At 48.7% G+C, this 15,989-nt stretch overlaps 5 protein-coding genes across 5 annotated transcripts; 3 read left to right on the forward strand and 2 right to left on the reverse strand.

The window, feature by feature from the left end:
- Positions 1–96: 96 nt before the first annotated feature.
- On the forward strand, positions 97–5,001 carry P170DRAFT_390552 (pleiotropic drug resistance family ABC transporter; the record flags this gene model as incomplete). The annotated part of the gene is made up of 9 exons (XM_024845907.1): positions 97–509; positions 587–669; positions 729–1,180; positions 1,240–1,583; positions 1,639–1,882; positions 1,932–2,855; positions 2,907–3,219; positions 3,291–4,380; positions 4,443–5,001. 9 exons carry the CDS (start codon positions 100–102, stop codon positions 4,861–4,863), a joined length of 4,281 nt encoding a protein of 1,426 aa, XP_024701382.1. The 3' UTR covers positions 4,864–5,001.
- A 2,654-nt stretch (positions 5,002–7,655) lies between these two features.
- P170DRAFT_467238 (uncharacterized protein) lies at positions 7,656–8,365 on the forward strand (the record flags this gene model as incomplete). The annotated part of the gene is made up of 5 exons (XM_024852467.1): positions 7,656–7,758; positions 7,819–7,847; positions 7,911–7,970; positions 8,033–8,059; positions 8,120–8,365. The coding sequence occupies exons 1-5, from the start codon at positions 7,743–7,745 to the stop codon at positions 8,363–8,365; spliced, it is 378 nt and encodes a 125-aa protein (XP_024701383.1). The 5' UTR covers positions 7,656–7,742.
- A 1,157-nt stretch (positions 8,366–9,522) lies between these two features.
- On the reverse strand, positions 9,523–10,711 carry P170DRAFT_390553 (uncharacterized protein; the record flags this gene model as incomplete). The annotated part of the gene is made up of 2 exons (XM_024845908.1): positions 9,523–10,184; positions 10,513–10,711. Coding segments are annotated over 2 exons (861 nt in total), but the record flags the coding sequence as incomplete, so codon positions are not given.
- A 310-nt stretch (positions 10,712–11,021) lies between these two features.
- Positions 11,022–11,937, reverse strand: P170DRAFT_439771 (integrase zinc binding domain-containing protein). Its single transcript, XM_024849916.1, has one exon. The coding sequence runs from the start codon at positions 11,819–11,821 to the stop codon at positions 11,249–11,251; it is 573 nt and encodes a 190-aa protein (XP_024701385.1). The 5' UTR covers positions 11,822–11,937; the 3' UTR covers positions 11,022–11,248.
- Positions 11,938–11,980: 43 nt separating this feature from the next.
- Positions 11,981–12,884, forward strand: P170DRAFT_259882 (uncharacterized protein). The gene is made up of 3 exons (XM_024843071.1): positions 11,981–12,432; positions 12,497–12,547; positions 12,600–12,884. The coding sequence occupies exons 1-3, from the start codon at positions 12,139–12,141 to the stop codon at positions 12,828–12,830; spliced, it is 576 nt and encodes a 191-aa protein (XP_024701386.1). The 5' UTR covers positions 11,981–12,138; the 3' UTR covers positions 12,831–12,884.
- Positions 12,885–15,989: the final 3,105 nt, after the last annotated feature.

Below are 15,989 nucleotides of genomic sequence, written 5' to 3' on the forward strand. Positions count from 1 at the left end.
GTCAGAGGCGATCATGAGATAAGCGGTCAATGTGAAACAGACACGGCATCAACTCGCACGAAGTTGGATGGGAGAGAGGATAACGAGGATATAAAAGATATGGAAGAGGAAGTTGAGCAGATGGTGCGACACCTTACCCGCCATTCCACTCGTTTCTCCACCACCGGCGCGAAGAATCCCTTCTTTGAGGAAGACAAGGAATCAACATGGCACCCGGATAGTCCATTTTTCAAGACGAAGGATTGGATCAGATCTCTTTTGGCCGCACAGTCGCGTGATCCAGAACGGTTCCGTCAGCGTAGTGCTGGCGTAGCATTCAAAGACCTCCATGTCCACGGTTTTGGCAGTCCAACTGATTATCAGAAAGATGTGTTCAACTCGATCCTGGGTGTGGGAGGTCTTGTGCGGCAGGCTATGGGTAATGGTCTTCAAAAGGTTCAAATTTTGAATGACTTCAACGGAATGGTCAGGAGCGGTGAAATGCTCCTGGTTTTAGGTCGTCCTGGAAGGTAAGTTTACGTGAAAAGAAAGCAAAACCCCGCCCCATATTTGGTCCACGGCGCGTCTAACCTGCGACTAATATTAGTGGTTGCTCGACGCTTCTCAAGACAATTGCTGGTGAAATGAATGGAATCTATGTCCATGAAAACAGTTACATGAATTACCAAGGTATCACTTTGCGCTGCTCCTACATTTATCTCAAAAAGGATCTAACTAAAGATGCCTAGGTATATCTGCCAAAGACATGCAAAAAAGGTTTCGCGGCGAGGCCATATTCAGCGCTGAAAACGACGTCCACTTCCCACAACTTTCAGTTGGAGACACTTTGACATTCGCTGCTCAGGCGCGGGCCCCACGCACTCGGTTTCCCGGGTTGAGCCGCAAGGAATATGCAAACCATGTTCGCGATGTGGTCATGACAATGCTGGGATTACGGCATACCTTTAATACACGAGTAGGCAATGACTTCGTCCGAGGTGTCAGTGGTGGCGAGCGCAAACGAGTGAGCATTGCGGAGGCCATCCTCAGTGGTGCGCCACTTCAGTGCTGGGACAACAGCACCCGGGGACTGGACAGTGCCAACGCATTGGAATTTTGCAAGAATCTGCAATTGATGAGCAAATACGCCGGCACAACTGCCTGTGTTGCGATATATCAAGCCTCTCAGAACGCATACGATGTAAGTCGGCTTTGTGGTGCAAGACTGAGGCAACAATACGCTAATTCCTTTCACAATAGGTCTTTGATAAAGTTGTTGTACTCTATGAAGGCCATCAGATCTACTTTGGTCCGACCAACGAAGCACGGCAGTTTTTTACTGATATGGGATTTGACTGCCCGCAGAGACAGACCACTGCGGACTTTCTTACTTCATTGACCAGTCCAAGCGAGCGAAGAGTGAAGCCTGGATATGAGGACAAAGTGCCTCGGACCCCGATGGAGTTTGCATCACGGTGGAAGAGCAGCCTGGAATTTGGCAGGCTTTTACAGGAAATTGAAGCATTTGATCAGGAATATCCTATTGGAGGACATTCCTTTACCGAGTTTGGAGAGGCACGTCGATTGATGCAGTCAAAGCAACAGTGAGGTCCCTTGCAACAAAGCTTCACTGACTCGATTTACTAACAACACTACCAGGCGTGCCAAATCTCCCTACACACTATCCGTAATTGAACAGGTGAACCTGTGTCTAGTACGCGGCTTTCAGCGCCTTAAGGGTGATGCCAGCTTGACCACGACTGCCATCTTCGGGAATTTTATAATCTCTCTGATTCTAGGAAGTGTGTTTTATGATATGCCTTCAGACACATCCAGCTTCTATTCTCGTGGAGTCCTTCTTTTCTACGCGGTATTAATGAGCGCATTTAGTAGTGCACTCGAGGTTAGTGAAGTCCCTGGACATGTCTGTGAGTCAGCTAACATCGTCCTAGATTTTGACCCTCTACGCTCAACGTCCCATTGTGGAAAAGCAAGCACGATATGCGTTTTACCATCCATTTGCAGAGGCCATCGCATCCATGCTTTGCGATCTTCCGTATAAAATCACCAATTCAGTGACGTTCAATCTACCTCTTTATTTCTTGTCTCACTTGCGTCGAGAGCCGGGGCCTTTCTTTATTTTTTGGCTTTTCTCTATAGTGACGACATTGACCATGTCAATGATCTTTCGGTCCATTGGCGCTGGCTCACGGTCATTGGCCCAAGCCCTCGTGCCAGCGGCGATACTCATCCTGGGTCTAGTTATTTATACAGGCTTCATCATCCCAACACGTGATATGTTGGGCTGGTCAAGATGGATGAATTACATTGATCCAATTGCTTACGCCTTTGAAAGCTTTATGGTCAATGAGTTCGATGGTCGAGATTTTCCCTGCCTTTCATTCATTCCTTCAGGCCCGGGCTTTGAAAACATCGATCCTACCTATCAAACCTGCAGCGCAGTTTCCTCTTCCCCAGGATTACGGAGCATCAGTGGAACTTCGTATGTTGAGACAACGTACCAATACACTCGTTCTCACTTATGGCGGAATCTCGGAATTATGATCGGGTTCATGGTTTTCTTCATGTTCGTTTATCTACTAGCCACTGAGCTTGTTTCTGAGGCTTTGTCGAAAGGGGAAGTCCTCATATTTCGCCGAGGTCATCAGCCGAAAAATACTCAAGATACGGAGACGCCGTTAGACACGGGCTACAAAGAAGATAGTCCGATGGAAAGTTCTGCTAACATACAACGACAAACCGCAATCTTCCAATGGCAGGATTTGTGCTACGACATCAAAATCAAAGGGGAACCACGTCGGATTTTGGATAATGTCAATGGATGGGTCAAACCTGGCACAGCCACGGCATTGATGGTTCGTTCCTTTCTATAACATTCGAGGCCAAGACAAGCTAACAGCAGATAGGGTGTGTCTGGTGCGGGAAAGACAACATTACTCGACGTACTTGCCACCAGAGTGACCATGGGTGTTGTTTCCGGCGAGGTCTTGGTTAACGGCCAGCCACGTGACGATTCATTTCAGCGGAAAACTGGCTACGTTCAGCAACAGGATGCCCATTTACAAACCTCAACAGTTCGTGAAGCACTTCGGTTTAGTGCTCTGCTCAGACAGCCAGCACATGTCAGCCGGCAAGAAAAATTGGATTACGTTGAAGAAGTGCTTGATCTGCTTGGTATGCAATCTTATGCAGATGCGGTGGTTGGTGTTCCAGGAGAAGGTACGTTAACCTATGTCCAATTTTGTCCGTTGATGATGCCTTATCGGATCAAGCTACTGACTGTCTGACAGGTCTCAATGTTGAGCAACGAAAGCGTTTAACAATCGGTGTTGAACTAGCTGCCAAGCCGCAATTACTACTTTTCCTCGATGAACCAACGTCTGGACTAGATAGTCAGACCTCGTGGTCAGTTCTAGACCTCATCGAAACACTTACAAAACACGGGCAGGCCATTCTCTGCACAATTCATCAGCCCTCCGCAATGCTATTTCAAAGGTTCGATCGCCTCCTGTTTTTAGCAAAAGGAGGTAAAACTGTCTACTTCGGAGAGATTGGCGAAAACTCTTCAACCCTCGCAAACTACTTCATTTCAAACGGCGGCCATGCGCTTTCGGCAGGCGAGAACCCTGCAGAATGGATGCTTGACGTTATTGGGGCCGCCCCCGGTTCCCATAGTGAAATCGACTGGCCGGAAGTCTGGAAGAATAGTCCCGAAAAGCAAGCTGTGTGTGAACATCTGTCCGAATTAAAATCGACCCTATCCCAGCGGCCCAAGGAATCAAGCTCTCAGGATGATTACCGGGAATTTGCCGCACCGACTTCCGTCCAATTAAAGGAATGTCTCTCTCGGGTTTTCTCGCAGTACTGGCGCACCCCGTCATACATCTATTCCAAGCTTGTGTTGTCCATCCTGACCGCGCTATACAATGGTTTTTCATTCTTCAAAGCCAAAAACACACAGCAAGGCCTGCAGAACCAGATGTTTAGCATTTTCATGCTGATGACTATCTTCGGCAATTTAGTACAACAGATCATGCCAAACTTCATCATTCAGCGATCGATCTATGAAGTACGCGAACGTCCCTCTAAGATGTACTCCTGGCGTGTTTTCATGGCTGCCAACATTCTAGTGGAACTGCCGTGGAACTTGCTCGTGGCCATATTGATGTACGTTTGTTGGTATTATCCGGTTGGACTGTATCAGAATGCCGAGCCAACAAACGCGGTTCATGAACGGGGAGCCCTCATGTTCCTGTTCCTGCTTACCTTCTTGTGGTTTACATCTACCTTCGCACACATGGTCATCGCAGGTGTCGAGAACGCGGAAACAGGAGGCAACATTGCGAATCTTATCTTTGTGCTTCTCCTTCTATTTTGCGGGTTAGTTCTCCCCCTCTCGTGTTATTCTACTTGAAGGTGCGTACTGACGAATTGAACAACAGTGTTGTCGCCACTCCCGAAGCTATGCCCGGATTTTGGATCTTCATGTATCGCCTTTCGCCATTCACTTACCTGGTTTCTGGAATGTTATCCACCGCGGTCAGCGGCGCAGAGGTCACATGCGACTCTATCGAAACGTTGACGGTCAATCCACCTTCTAATCAAACATGCTACGAATATCTCGGTGCATTTGCTGCAGCTAGTGGAGGGCGCGTTCAGAATCCGAATGCAACAAGCGAGTGTGCATACTGCGCCATGTCGGGGACGGATACTTTCCTAGCATCCATTAGCAGTTACTGGGGGGATGCATGGCGGAACTTTGGTCTGATGTGGGTTTACATCGCCTTTAACATCGTGGCTGCAATTGGCGTATACTGGCTAGCGCGGGTGCCCAAGGGGAGCAAGAATAAAGGCAGTGTTTGATTGTCAATCACCAGGAACAGCATTCCGCCGTATGGAAGGCATAGGGCTATACTAGGAAATATGTGAGTGGCTTTGCTCGTCTTAGCAGTTCGTTCTTTCTTCCGATTTTCCTTTTCTTTCTTTCATTCCTTTCCTTCTCGTTTTTCTTCCTTTATTAATTACATTTTTCTTTTCTTTTCTTCTTTTTTGTTTTTTATATTTCTGTTTCCGTCATATAGAATGTTCCTGTCGTCTTAAGTATATATCAGCTCTTGTTAATAGTTTAAGTGTTATCCATTGATAAGTCCTACAACTTGACATAGTCAGCACCAAAAACGAAACAAAAATCAACAGAGCAAGTTCACTTTGTCGACATGCGGCTATCCGGTATGGCAACAGAAGAAAGAAATACTCTACATCAGGAGATAAAGTATGTTGGAACCTTAAAGCTGCCCAATGTACTTTAGCCTTGCATGTATCTAGATAGCTCAACTGCAGTTTCCCCTGCACCTCAATTCCAAGCAAGCACTTCATTCACTTTATTCACTTCATTCGCTGGTCGTAGATGTAATAGCCATTCACTTAGCCCAATTCACCTGCATGCCCACGCATTTGAACGCTCTTTGAAGCTTCTCAGGAAGCTTTCCCACCCTCTTCTTGTCATCCACCTACCCATACCCCAAACAGCCTCGCGCTCGCGAACCCAACCACACCATCATCTCATATGATATCTACAAACCCACAATGGACCGAAAGCACAGTGAGATAAATCCATGAGATCTATTTCACATAGATTTGAGATCTGTGCTTATGAAGGAAGAGCGCGGATACCAACCCACTGCCTCCGGTGCCGAGCAGGCAAGTCGAGAATTTAGTGAGAGACTATTGTCTCAATGGCCGATAAAAGACTTCGTGGAAGTCCTTCGCTTCTACGGCTACTAGAAAGGTAAGCCAAGGCTTCCTATCGGAGGGTTTTGTCTCAATTGCTAAGAATATAAATTTGCAGAAGCGTCCTGTCTCCGCCCCCGATAACCCGGCCAAAAAGGCCAAAACGGAGAATGAGATCCGTGAACAGGTAGAGAACCATAATTATATCTGAAAATTAACTAGAAACTTTTCGGGGATTTTACTAACCAGTTTTCTTTAGGCATACGCAGAACTGGAAGCCCAGAGACTGATCATACCAGAAAGACCTATGCATACCAGCCCAAAGCCCCCTGCTCACCGTCTTTCTGAAGGACAATTACAGCGTCAGCTAGAGTTAAATACCAAGCTTGATGGTGTAAAGGCGGCGATCAGAGAGAAGAAGGCCAAGAAAGCCGCCTGTCGGGAAAAAAAGAATCGCATCCTTGGAGGCGGAGATAAAAGAAAGTCCAAGAAGAACTCGGTGCCCTGAAAAAAAGAAACCAAGGGCGTAGATAAGCAGTTCGAAGAGATTGCGCTGCGTTTGAAGGATGCCCTTCCTTTATTTGTTTATTTTTCTTTTTCTTCCCCCCCTCAGATATACACTGAAATAGGGAAGTTTCCCAATGGCCGAAGACAGACAACTCGAGCTCACCTGAGATATGGATGTCAAGAAAGCAGACATTCAGCAGGTAAAAGAAGAAAAGGCTGCTGAAGGAGAAAAAGGAAAAAAGGAGGATCATGATAACAAGCCGAGAAAATGTGATGAAAATCTGGCTGCCATGTCAAAGCAGCAGAAAACTCTAAACGCAGAGTTTCGTGACATCGTTGTGAGGCTGAAAAACATCCGCAATATTTAGCGACTGGGTCTACTGTTTTCTTTCTTTCTTTTTCCTGAAAAAGAAGAAGCATTTACTTTCAGCTACGTTAGTCCTCTACAGTGGAAACGGGGTTCAAGCATCACATGCAGCTCAAACTTACGGGACACTGGTTCCATATCAGAGTGTGGGACGGTGCATGACAATGGTGAACTGGAGGTCTTATGATGTGAAATTAGCATGGTGGAATGGCCCTGAAGAAAGCCAAAGCTGTATCTCGGCCTAGATTCAGGGTCAGCTTGTCTCTGCTACCGGCTCGCCTGGATGTTAATTGATACTACTACTACTACTACTACTACTACTACTACTACTACTACTACTACTACTACTACTACTACTACTACTACAATTCTACTACGCATTGGCTCTTATAAAATACTATGTATGCAAAGTAAAAGCCATTCGATGTTATGTCATAAACAAAAACTTAGAACCTGTATGTCTATGTACTATATTGAGGGATTCATACCGCAAGGAGATAACTAGGCACGATTAAGAAAAGAATAGAAAGAAAATCCTAGATAATATCTCCGTCGCTAATAGCGTTTCTCACTCGGCAAATCATCAATCAGTATGCTAGCTAGCTTCTGCCTGCACTCTAGCTTGGGACTCATCTAGGGGTCATTCGCGCGCGTAATTTACTTGTAAGATCGGGGAACAGTTTGGCTTAGGGGAGCTAAGTAGCTATCCTATCTACAGCAGCGACTGCTCTCCTGCTGTCTGACTTCGAGAGGTATAGATAGTAGCTAAAATTAGGAACTTGCCAATGTTTTCATGTAGAAGAGTTTCTATCAAAGGAACATCTTCGTCTACAGTAAGTGTTCATGTTGAAAAATTCCAATCAAAGTAGCATTTCCCTCTGGGGTGCCCAATTCTCCATGGGTTCTGGCCAACGAAGAAGATGGGTGGTCGTAGGGGTGTTGGCTCTTCACTGTGGTCCAGGTCACCTGCCCACCCCCTCCTCGAGTTCAAATTTCACTTCAGAAGACTTTCCCCCTTCTTCTTCCCTTCCCCCCACCACCCCCTCCGTCGACCTCGCCTTCGCCAACTCCATTTCCATCTCCATCTATCCATCCATCCATCTATCTATCTATCTATCTATCTATCAACCTGATCAAAATGCCTCCCAAGAAAGGTGAGCTAGATTCATGAGGTCCACTTCACATTGATCCAAGATCTGTACTAATGAGAGAAGAACCTGCCGCCCCCCTCCCCCCTCAGCTGGTAAGTCAAGGCTTTCCATCTAGAGACGCTTGTCTCCGTGGCTGAGAAATGTACTTCATGAAGCCTGGTGTCGAAGAGCCCGTTGCCGCCGACATTGGTGGCCCCTCCCCCTTGACCAGCCAGGTAAGTTGAGGTCTTCTGCCATGCGACTGGGTCTCAGTTGCTGATAAAAGACTTCATCGAAGTCCTCTGTCGCCCCCCCTCCCAGCCAGGTAAGTCAAGACGTCCTTTCACCAGATCTTGTCTCAATTGCTAAGAAGATAAACTTGTAGGAATGTGCGCGTGTGCCAGGCGCCTCCTCCGCCAACGAGGAGGCGGACCTTCTTGAAAGGCTGGAAAGCATCATGCGCAAGAAAGAAGATGTAGAAAATAGAATGGCCGCCTGCAGAGAGAGAGCAAAAGCTGCCAAGGAAGAATTCAAGAAACATGAGGAGAATATAGCTGCTATGGATGAGCGGTTGGAAACTTTGTACGCGGAATCCCGGCGAATTGACTCTTGCCTCAAGAACGGGTGTTGATTTGTTCGGGGTTTTTTTTTTTTTCTTTTCTTTCGTTTATTTTTTCTATGTTGATAAAACCAAGTTTTTCAATGAGAAAAATGTTCTCCAGTTAGTTTGAAGAAATAGTAGAGCAGAACATCCAAAGTCCTAGAACGATATTCAGGCCTTGATGTGGGTAATCTACAGTTTTCAGTCAAAGTATAGCGAGACATTCATTATTCGACAGGTCCTAGATACTCAGACTGACTGGCAGTTCCTGTGTAGTAGAACTCATTCCCCCCTCTTGTGTCTGAGAACTCGCGGTCTAGAGCAGAGTCTCCACGAGCCGAGTATGGCGCGGGAGCGAAGAAAAGCGCGTCGAAACCTGTTCTTAGTTTCCATCGCATTATTTGTTTCTGAGTTGTTGTTTTCCCACCTCATTGTTTGTTTCTGGGTTGATCTTCTTGCATCTCGCCTTTTTCTCAGCTCATCCCTTCATCTAGTTCTTTGTTGTCGCCGAACAACTCTCGCTCCTGTGAAATGCTATATAAAGTGAACCCTATTCGCAATAATTTCGGCAATGAACACGAAAAGCTTCCATCTGCATACCCAGCTTTTCTAAGTCCGTTGATCGAACAAAAAGCTTCATACAGAATGAGAAACATCGAAAAGAAGCAAACAACAAAGACCAAGAAATTACCCCAGGACCGCCATGTGCAGCATATCAGCAGGGCAGGGTGTGGAGTATTTTATCCACTGCAAATTAACCCCGAGATTGGCGATTTTGGGTCAAATGACGGATGTATGAGAAGGTCCTTCGGTTAGTCGGCGAGCTTAAGACATACTGGGTCAACGATAGCTTTATTGGCGACGTAAGCACTCTGCGGAAAAAGAATGAGGCAACAGGGCTCTACCTCATGAATATACCGAGTGCGCGTAGTCCCTGACATGTATACACAGGACAGGGAACGGAGAACATGCAAGATACTCGTTACCAGATGTTACTGCAAAAGAAATACCTACAGGGGATCCCACCGTCAAGGTTTAACTATTCGCGATATCTTAGCCTTGACACTGAAAACCGGTTTGAAAATCAACCATGATGACCAATTACGGATGTCAATAGTGACCAAAAGCAGAATTGGAATTGATCCTTGGAGTCCAGCAAGTGCAATCATCGAAGTCTATTCCCTTGAAGACTCCATTCTCTGTCTAAGGTCCCTCAGCACGTCAACCTTTTCTAATGACACGCTGTGCTCATTTCGAACCTCGACCGTCTGAATACCGCGAATCGAGAAAAGGCCCTGAATCCCGGGGTTGAGCTTTATTTCGTCATCCGTTTTATTGGAAACGAGGTCATCCGGAAAGATGAGACGCAGAAATCTGAGTCGTTTCAACTGACGGAGAAGCTGTACACACCTCACAGCATGAAGAGTAGGTGGCTTGCCATAGGGGTCCTCGATATCTGGCTCGTTCTCGACAGTAGCTTCTATATCACTTCTGCTCTGCCATGCAAACTCAAGGGATTCAATATTCTCGCGACCGACCTCACCGACTGTAATGGCGAGCTTGATAAAGTCGTCCATGTCACCCAAGCGGAACATCGTCCTGCGATGTACCAGTGGGAGGGCTTCTGTGCGTATCTGTCGGTTGAGGTTGATAAGACTCAGACCGATCCTAAGTGGAAAATAGAAGCCAGTCGGGTCACCAAGGCCTCCAGCCAGGTTGACACCTCCGAGATAGTCCGCGTTGACCACTTTCCATTCCTGTCGGGGTATGGCGTATGTGTAAATCCTATCGCGAAGTTCTCTGGGGAGCTTAAGAAAGGCTGCCCCCGCGACAGGGGTGATTTCATGCGCTAACTATCGAGGGTTTGCTTTGTGCTTAGAATATGACCCTGACAAATAATAAACATGGAAAAGGGGCAGGCGTCATATACCCTAGCGACCGCCATGGTAACCGAGGCTTCTTTCTTTGTCAGCTGCAGAGGCAAATGGAACCCGAGGGCGCAATGCACATCCGCCGTGAAGCTGTATTGACATATGCGGTTTTTTCGTTCAAGCAAAACGGAATCCCGACAGCCAGAAATTCGCTCGAGGCACGTCAGTCGGAAGTTCAGAGCCGAATCCGAGAGTCCGTACCTACTTGGACCACGCCTGGGTCGGGAAAGAGTCTCTCCGACAAACCAGCCGAGTCTGGACGACGTTTTGCGCTGAGATGCTCCTCGAGCTCCTTTCGAGTCTGGTCGTATATGCTCTCTAGTACCGGAGTCAGGTCCGAGTAAAAGCGCTGCACGTCATGACGGAATTCCGGCGAGCTCGTCAGCTCATAGCCGAGAGACTGCTCCATCTGACCGAGCGAGACGAACGGACTGCGTTTGGCCATGGTCGCTGGGCAGAGTGAAGCAAAGCGCCTTGGTTGTGGACGGAGTGAGTTGCCTTCTTTCTTCGCCCGAGTTCTCGTCAGGCTCAACGCGGCTAATCGTTAGCCCGGGCCAAAGGCCTCTGGTATGACATCATCGCTGGTCGTCGCAGTCCACCGAGAGGATAAGGATACATGGTAACGGGCAATTTCTTGAGCCCATTTGAACCTCCCGGGGGCCTTTTTTTTCTGCTACTGGAAGAAGGTCTACCTAGTTGCACCTACGATCGAAGATGGCCGCCGTGGGTTGAGGGATACTTGCTCTTAGATTGCTCTTCAGGCTATTCCCCATACGACGACGGAAGGCAAGCGGTTCTTTCTCTTTTTCCTTTCCTTTTCTTTTTTTCTTCTTTCGTTTCTCTGCTCTGATCCCGCCCCTCCATCCCGCGGTCCCTCGATGAAGTGCCTGGTCTAGTAGGCGATGGGGTCAACCACTGTACGTATAATCATCTTTGGGATGCCATCGCCAGGCTGATCTTGTCTGCAGGAATCAGGGAGAAATCACGTGGACGTGGTAGGGGTGGTGGGACTGAGTTCGTGATGCTCCCACTTCTCGAAGTCGACGAAATCGAAGAGGTCGGGACTGGAAGCCGTGGAGCCCGTCTTCATCGTCGCCGATCCCTTCGGACGCTTGGAAGGGTTGCCGGCGCATATCTGGCAGCGCTTAAGGAGAAAAATCACGTCCGACCGCAGGATGCCGTAGTAGGAACTGCGGATGTTGTCCCAGGTCGCATCCCACCCTGCGTGACCGTTGTGCTCATGTGTGGCTTCGACGACGCTTGGGATTTGGTCCTCCGTTACCACAGCCCGTTCTCGTGGCTCGCCTTTCTTCGGCACCGCCGTCAAGCTTTGCGTTGCTGGCGTCCACCGAAAGGCCTTGCGGACATAATTTCGGCGACTAAATTCACGTTGGGAGGAGAGCTGCGGCCGGGCAGTCGTCAACCATTCGACAATTGTGTCACGTTCTCCGGATGATACCCGGCGGTTGCTTGGGTGCTCGCTGAGGTACTGGAGAAATTGGAGCTTGGTGCTCTCGTTAAAGGAGGCGAGATCGCCCGCGCACGCGCCACTCATGTTCGCCAGATTTGGCCTCCAGCTTACGCTCCGTCTCCGCGTCAGCCTTGGCCCTAGTGGGCGATACGCCGCCCGTCGAGATGCCAATTGACGTGTACGCCTCTAGTCGAGACTAGACGCTTATGCCCCACCGGTCTATTAGTAGACATGCCCGGGCTGCTTGGCGCCATCTGGAGCGCTGCGGTCTGTCAAAGATTTCCAGCATCCTTGCATGAATTGGCACAGCACTTTCGACAAGAAATCTTGTGTGCTTAGTGAAATCTCCATCCCCCGTCGTGCCCATGAATCCGCGAAATACACGAGCATAAAAACAGCGAATGGCCGCCCCAGCCTCCGTTGTTCGGTTTGAAGCCGGTGTCGCCGCGACGGACTTCGCTGACATCTGGAACCTCGCCATAGCTCGGTATGAAGAGACCACCAAAACAGAGTTGGTGTCGCTTTCGTCGGCCGGCACGGTGGACGACGTCTTGCGCGAAATACGTGGCCGAGGCTTGCTTTTCAAACTCCGTCGCCACAAAAGTTCCAGGATCGACACATTTAGAGCCCTCGTGACGAGAAGCCTCAAGCCTATTCAGGTCGTGACGGAAACCGTTGGACAGGGCGTCTCAAATGTATGTCCCGGAGTCACTTCTACCCTGCTCAGCAATAGATATTGACATGGGCCCACCGGAACAGGTTTTCCCTCCGGGCATGGCTATCTTTACAGCAGTGCGCTATTTGATATCTGTAGGGCAGATCATGGGATCGCTGAATGGATCATGACTCTAACAAGCTTCAGACTGCCAACGCTGTCTCAGCGGATTACGATAAGTTAACGGAATTCTTTGAAGATCTAGACGCCTACCTGGGTAGAGTAAAGGTCCTGGAGTCTCGGATGTCACTCATACCCGAGCTCCAAAATGCCCTGGCCGAAGTCCTCAGTTCGGTGCTCATTCTTTGCGGCATCAGTGCAAGATACATCAAAACCAGACGGATCGGTGAGTCAAATACATCCTCCTTCCTCCCATAGTATTCGTCGATGGGTTCTGCTGCCCTGAATTCCCGATATGCAAATGATCCTTCTCCCTACCTCGCTCTTTGTTGATAATAATTCCCAATCAATGTTCTAATGAAATACTATATACAGTGAAAGCCTTTCGAAGTCTTGTCTCTGGGCAAGACGAAGAACTTGCATCTGCATACGCAGCTTTTCATAAGGCCGTTGAGCGAGAAGAAGGCATCGTCAGAAACGCAATCCTGGTAGCAGTGGAGCAAAACCGCAGGGAAGCAGACCGCAACCACCAAGAAATCACAGAACATACGAGAAAGATAGATGGTATGTCATTGCCAGCTTTTGTGAGACTGTCACGGCCTAATGCAAAACCGCCACACAGATAAAGAGGCCAGCTCGGAGCGCAAGAGAGTCCTGGAAGGGTTGTCGTCGTTGAGCTTCGACGAAAAGCAAAATGACACTTTTGAAAAACGTCATGAAGGCACTTGCCAGTGGGTGCTGGACAGTGATGAATTCCAGAATTGGTTCAAAGGCAACCCAAGATCAAGGCTGTGGTGTCGTGGAATCCGTACGTCATTTCTCCCCACTCACTATCAGACACCGAGTCCAGTCGTACTTACATTCTAGCCAGCGGGATCTGGGAAGACGTTTATCATGTGAGTGGTCTGGACAGTCGCACCCTAGGAGCTCCACTTAAATCGTTTTGGAATTTGCAATCAGCTGATGTGTCGCCTAGATCGGCCGCCGTCAACTACTTGACCGACATTACCGAGAGAGCAAAAGCTGCTGTTGTCTACATATATTGCGATTACAAATCCCAAGAGACACACTCGGAAACCCAACTCTTGTCTAGCATAGCCCGACAGTTAGCCGAGCAAAGTGGCTCTATACCAGAAGAGGCAAGAGACTTCCTTGACAAAGCTGCAGAGAAAAACCGACACCCGTTTGTTGATGAATGGCTGTCTTTGATTCGATCGCTATGTTCCAGGTTTGAGGAGACATACGTACTTGTTGATTCTCTGGTAATTGAAATCTTCCTTCGACGCTGGACCTCGCATGCTTACTGATGGTTTCGTACGTCTAGGATGAGTGTCCTGAAAAGCGCCGAGATAGCTTCCTGCGGGCGATCAACAAACTCGAGTTGTCCATTCGGTTCCTTTTCTCTTCCCGTCCACATATCGACCTTCCCATTGAATTTGGGCACGTGGCGAGACTTGAGATTTCCGCCAGGAAATCCGACATCGCGGCATACCTGGAGTCTGAGATTAAAAATAGCAAATCACTATCCAGGCTCATCGCCAAAGATCCCAGCCTGAAGAGTGATATAATTGAGAACCTTAGTCGCAATGCTTCAGGCATGTAAGTATATGGCGCAAACCCCTGACCTGTTGAGAAAGAAAACCAGTTAATGGGACTTGGAAAAGGTTTCTTTTGGTACACCTCCAGATCAATAGGATTAGCGAACCACATAACCTTATCACCGTGCGGGAAGCCATCAAAGCAATGCCGGTGGGAGTTGAAGAAATGTACGACAATGCCATGGAGCGAATTGAGGTTCAGGGGCTGGAAACGGTGCAGTTGGTCAAAAGAGCCTTCTCGTACATATTTCGGGCCAGGAGACCATTGCAAGTTGAAGAGTTGCAACATGCTCTAGGCGTAGAGACTGCGGACACCGACTTTGACGAAGCTGCTTTGCTTGATATCGACACTCTCCTTAGTGCGACCGCTGGACTGATGAGGGTTGATGAGAAGCGGAATGTAATAGGGCTTGTCCATCAAACTCTACACGAGTACTTCGAGAAGAACCCGGGCAGGTTGCTTCCAGACCCCGATGCCGAGTTTGCAAGGGCCTGTATTCGCTACTTATCCTTTGCTACGTTTGATGAGGGGCCGTCTCAGGACGCCGAGACTCTCAAGCGGAGACTAGGTGAATATCGATTTCTTGACTATGCCTGCCATAACTGGGGGTTTCACCTAATGGAACAGCGTCCGGGCCAAGATGAGCTTGCGATGAGCTACTTGGCCCAAAGCAAGAAGCTGGCATCCTCCACCCAGGTTTTGCATGTGACCCCCTATCAGACCAAATTACGGGTTGATAGGTTTCCGAAGAATTTCGGGCCCTTGCATGCCAGCGCATACTGGGGCCTCCAAGGGGTCCTTCATAGGCTGTTACGCAATCGGATGCCGGCCGATAGTCGAGATAGCTACGGAGTGACTCCACTTCTCTTAGCGGCAAAGCACGGTCATATGGAAGTCGTGGGGATTTTGCTCACGGCGGGTGCCGACATCAACGCACAGAGCAATAGTGGAGAAACAGCTCTATACTGGGCAGCTCGAAATGACCACCAGCAAATCGTGCAGTTTCTCCTCGAACGCGGTGCCGAAATCGTCCAAGATAATGAAGGCTGGACTGCAGTCAACTGGGCGATTCTAAGTGGGCATCTCGAGTTGGCCACACTTCTGTTTGAAAGCTTTCTTGTTACGGACGCTGAACAAGACCGTATAAACCAGGCGTTCTTTCTTGCAGCCGAGGAAGGAAAGGATGGTATGGTGCAAATGCTCTTGGATCACGGAGTGGACGTCAATGCCAAAGACTGGGCGGGCAGCACGGCCCTGGATTTCGCGTCCACAGTAGGACATGGACCTACGATCCAGGTGCTTTTGAAGAACCAGGCTGATGTCAACTCGAGAGATAGATACGATAACTCCGCTCTCCACTGGGCTGTTTCGCACGAGGGCATTGTACGGCTTTTGTTGAACAACGGAGCCGATGTCCAAGCCAGGAACGATTGCGAACAGACTGCACTCTGCTGGACCGCCCAAAGTGGGAACGTCCCAGTTGCAGAGCTCTTGATTGAAAGGAACGCCGATGTTAATGCCCAGGATAGTGGTGACATTGCTCCCATCCACCGGGCAGCTTTAAGGGGGTCTGAAGACATGGTTCAATTGCTCCTTAAACATGGGGCGAACCCCAACCTGAAGGACAAGGACGGGTGGACACCGCTACATGGTGCATGTTTGAAAAGCCACGAATCCTTAGTCCAAATCCTCTTGGATAAGGTAGAAAAGGGCCAGGAAATCGTCGCATCTTTGGTCGCGCAGAAAGAAGACCCCAAGCGCCATTCGATGTTGATGAAGCTCGCAGAGGAAAAGTGCCAGGGAAGTACAGTGCTCACC

This window comes from Aspergillus steynii (assembly GCF_002849105.1).
Source record: "Aspergillus steynii IBT 23096 chromosome Unknown P170scaffold_7, whole genome shotgun sequence".
NCBI lineage: Eukaryota > Fungi > Ascomycota > Eurotiomycetes > Eurotiales > Aspergillaceae > Aspergillus > Aspergillus steynii.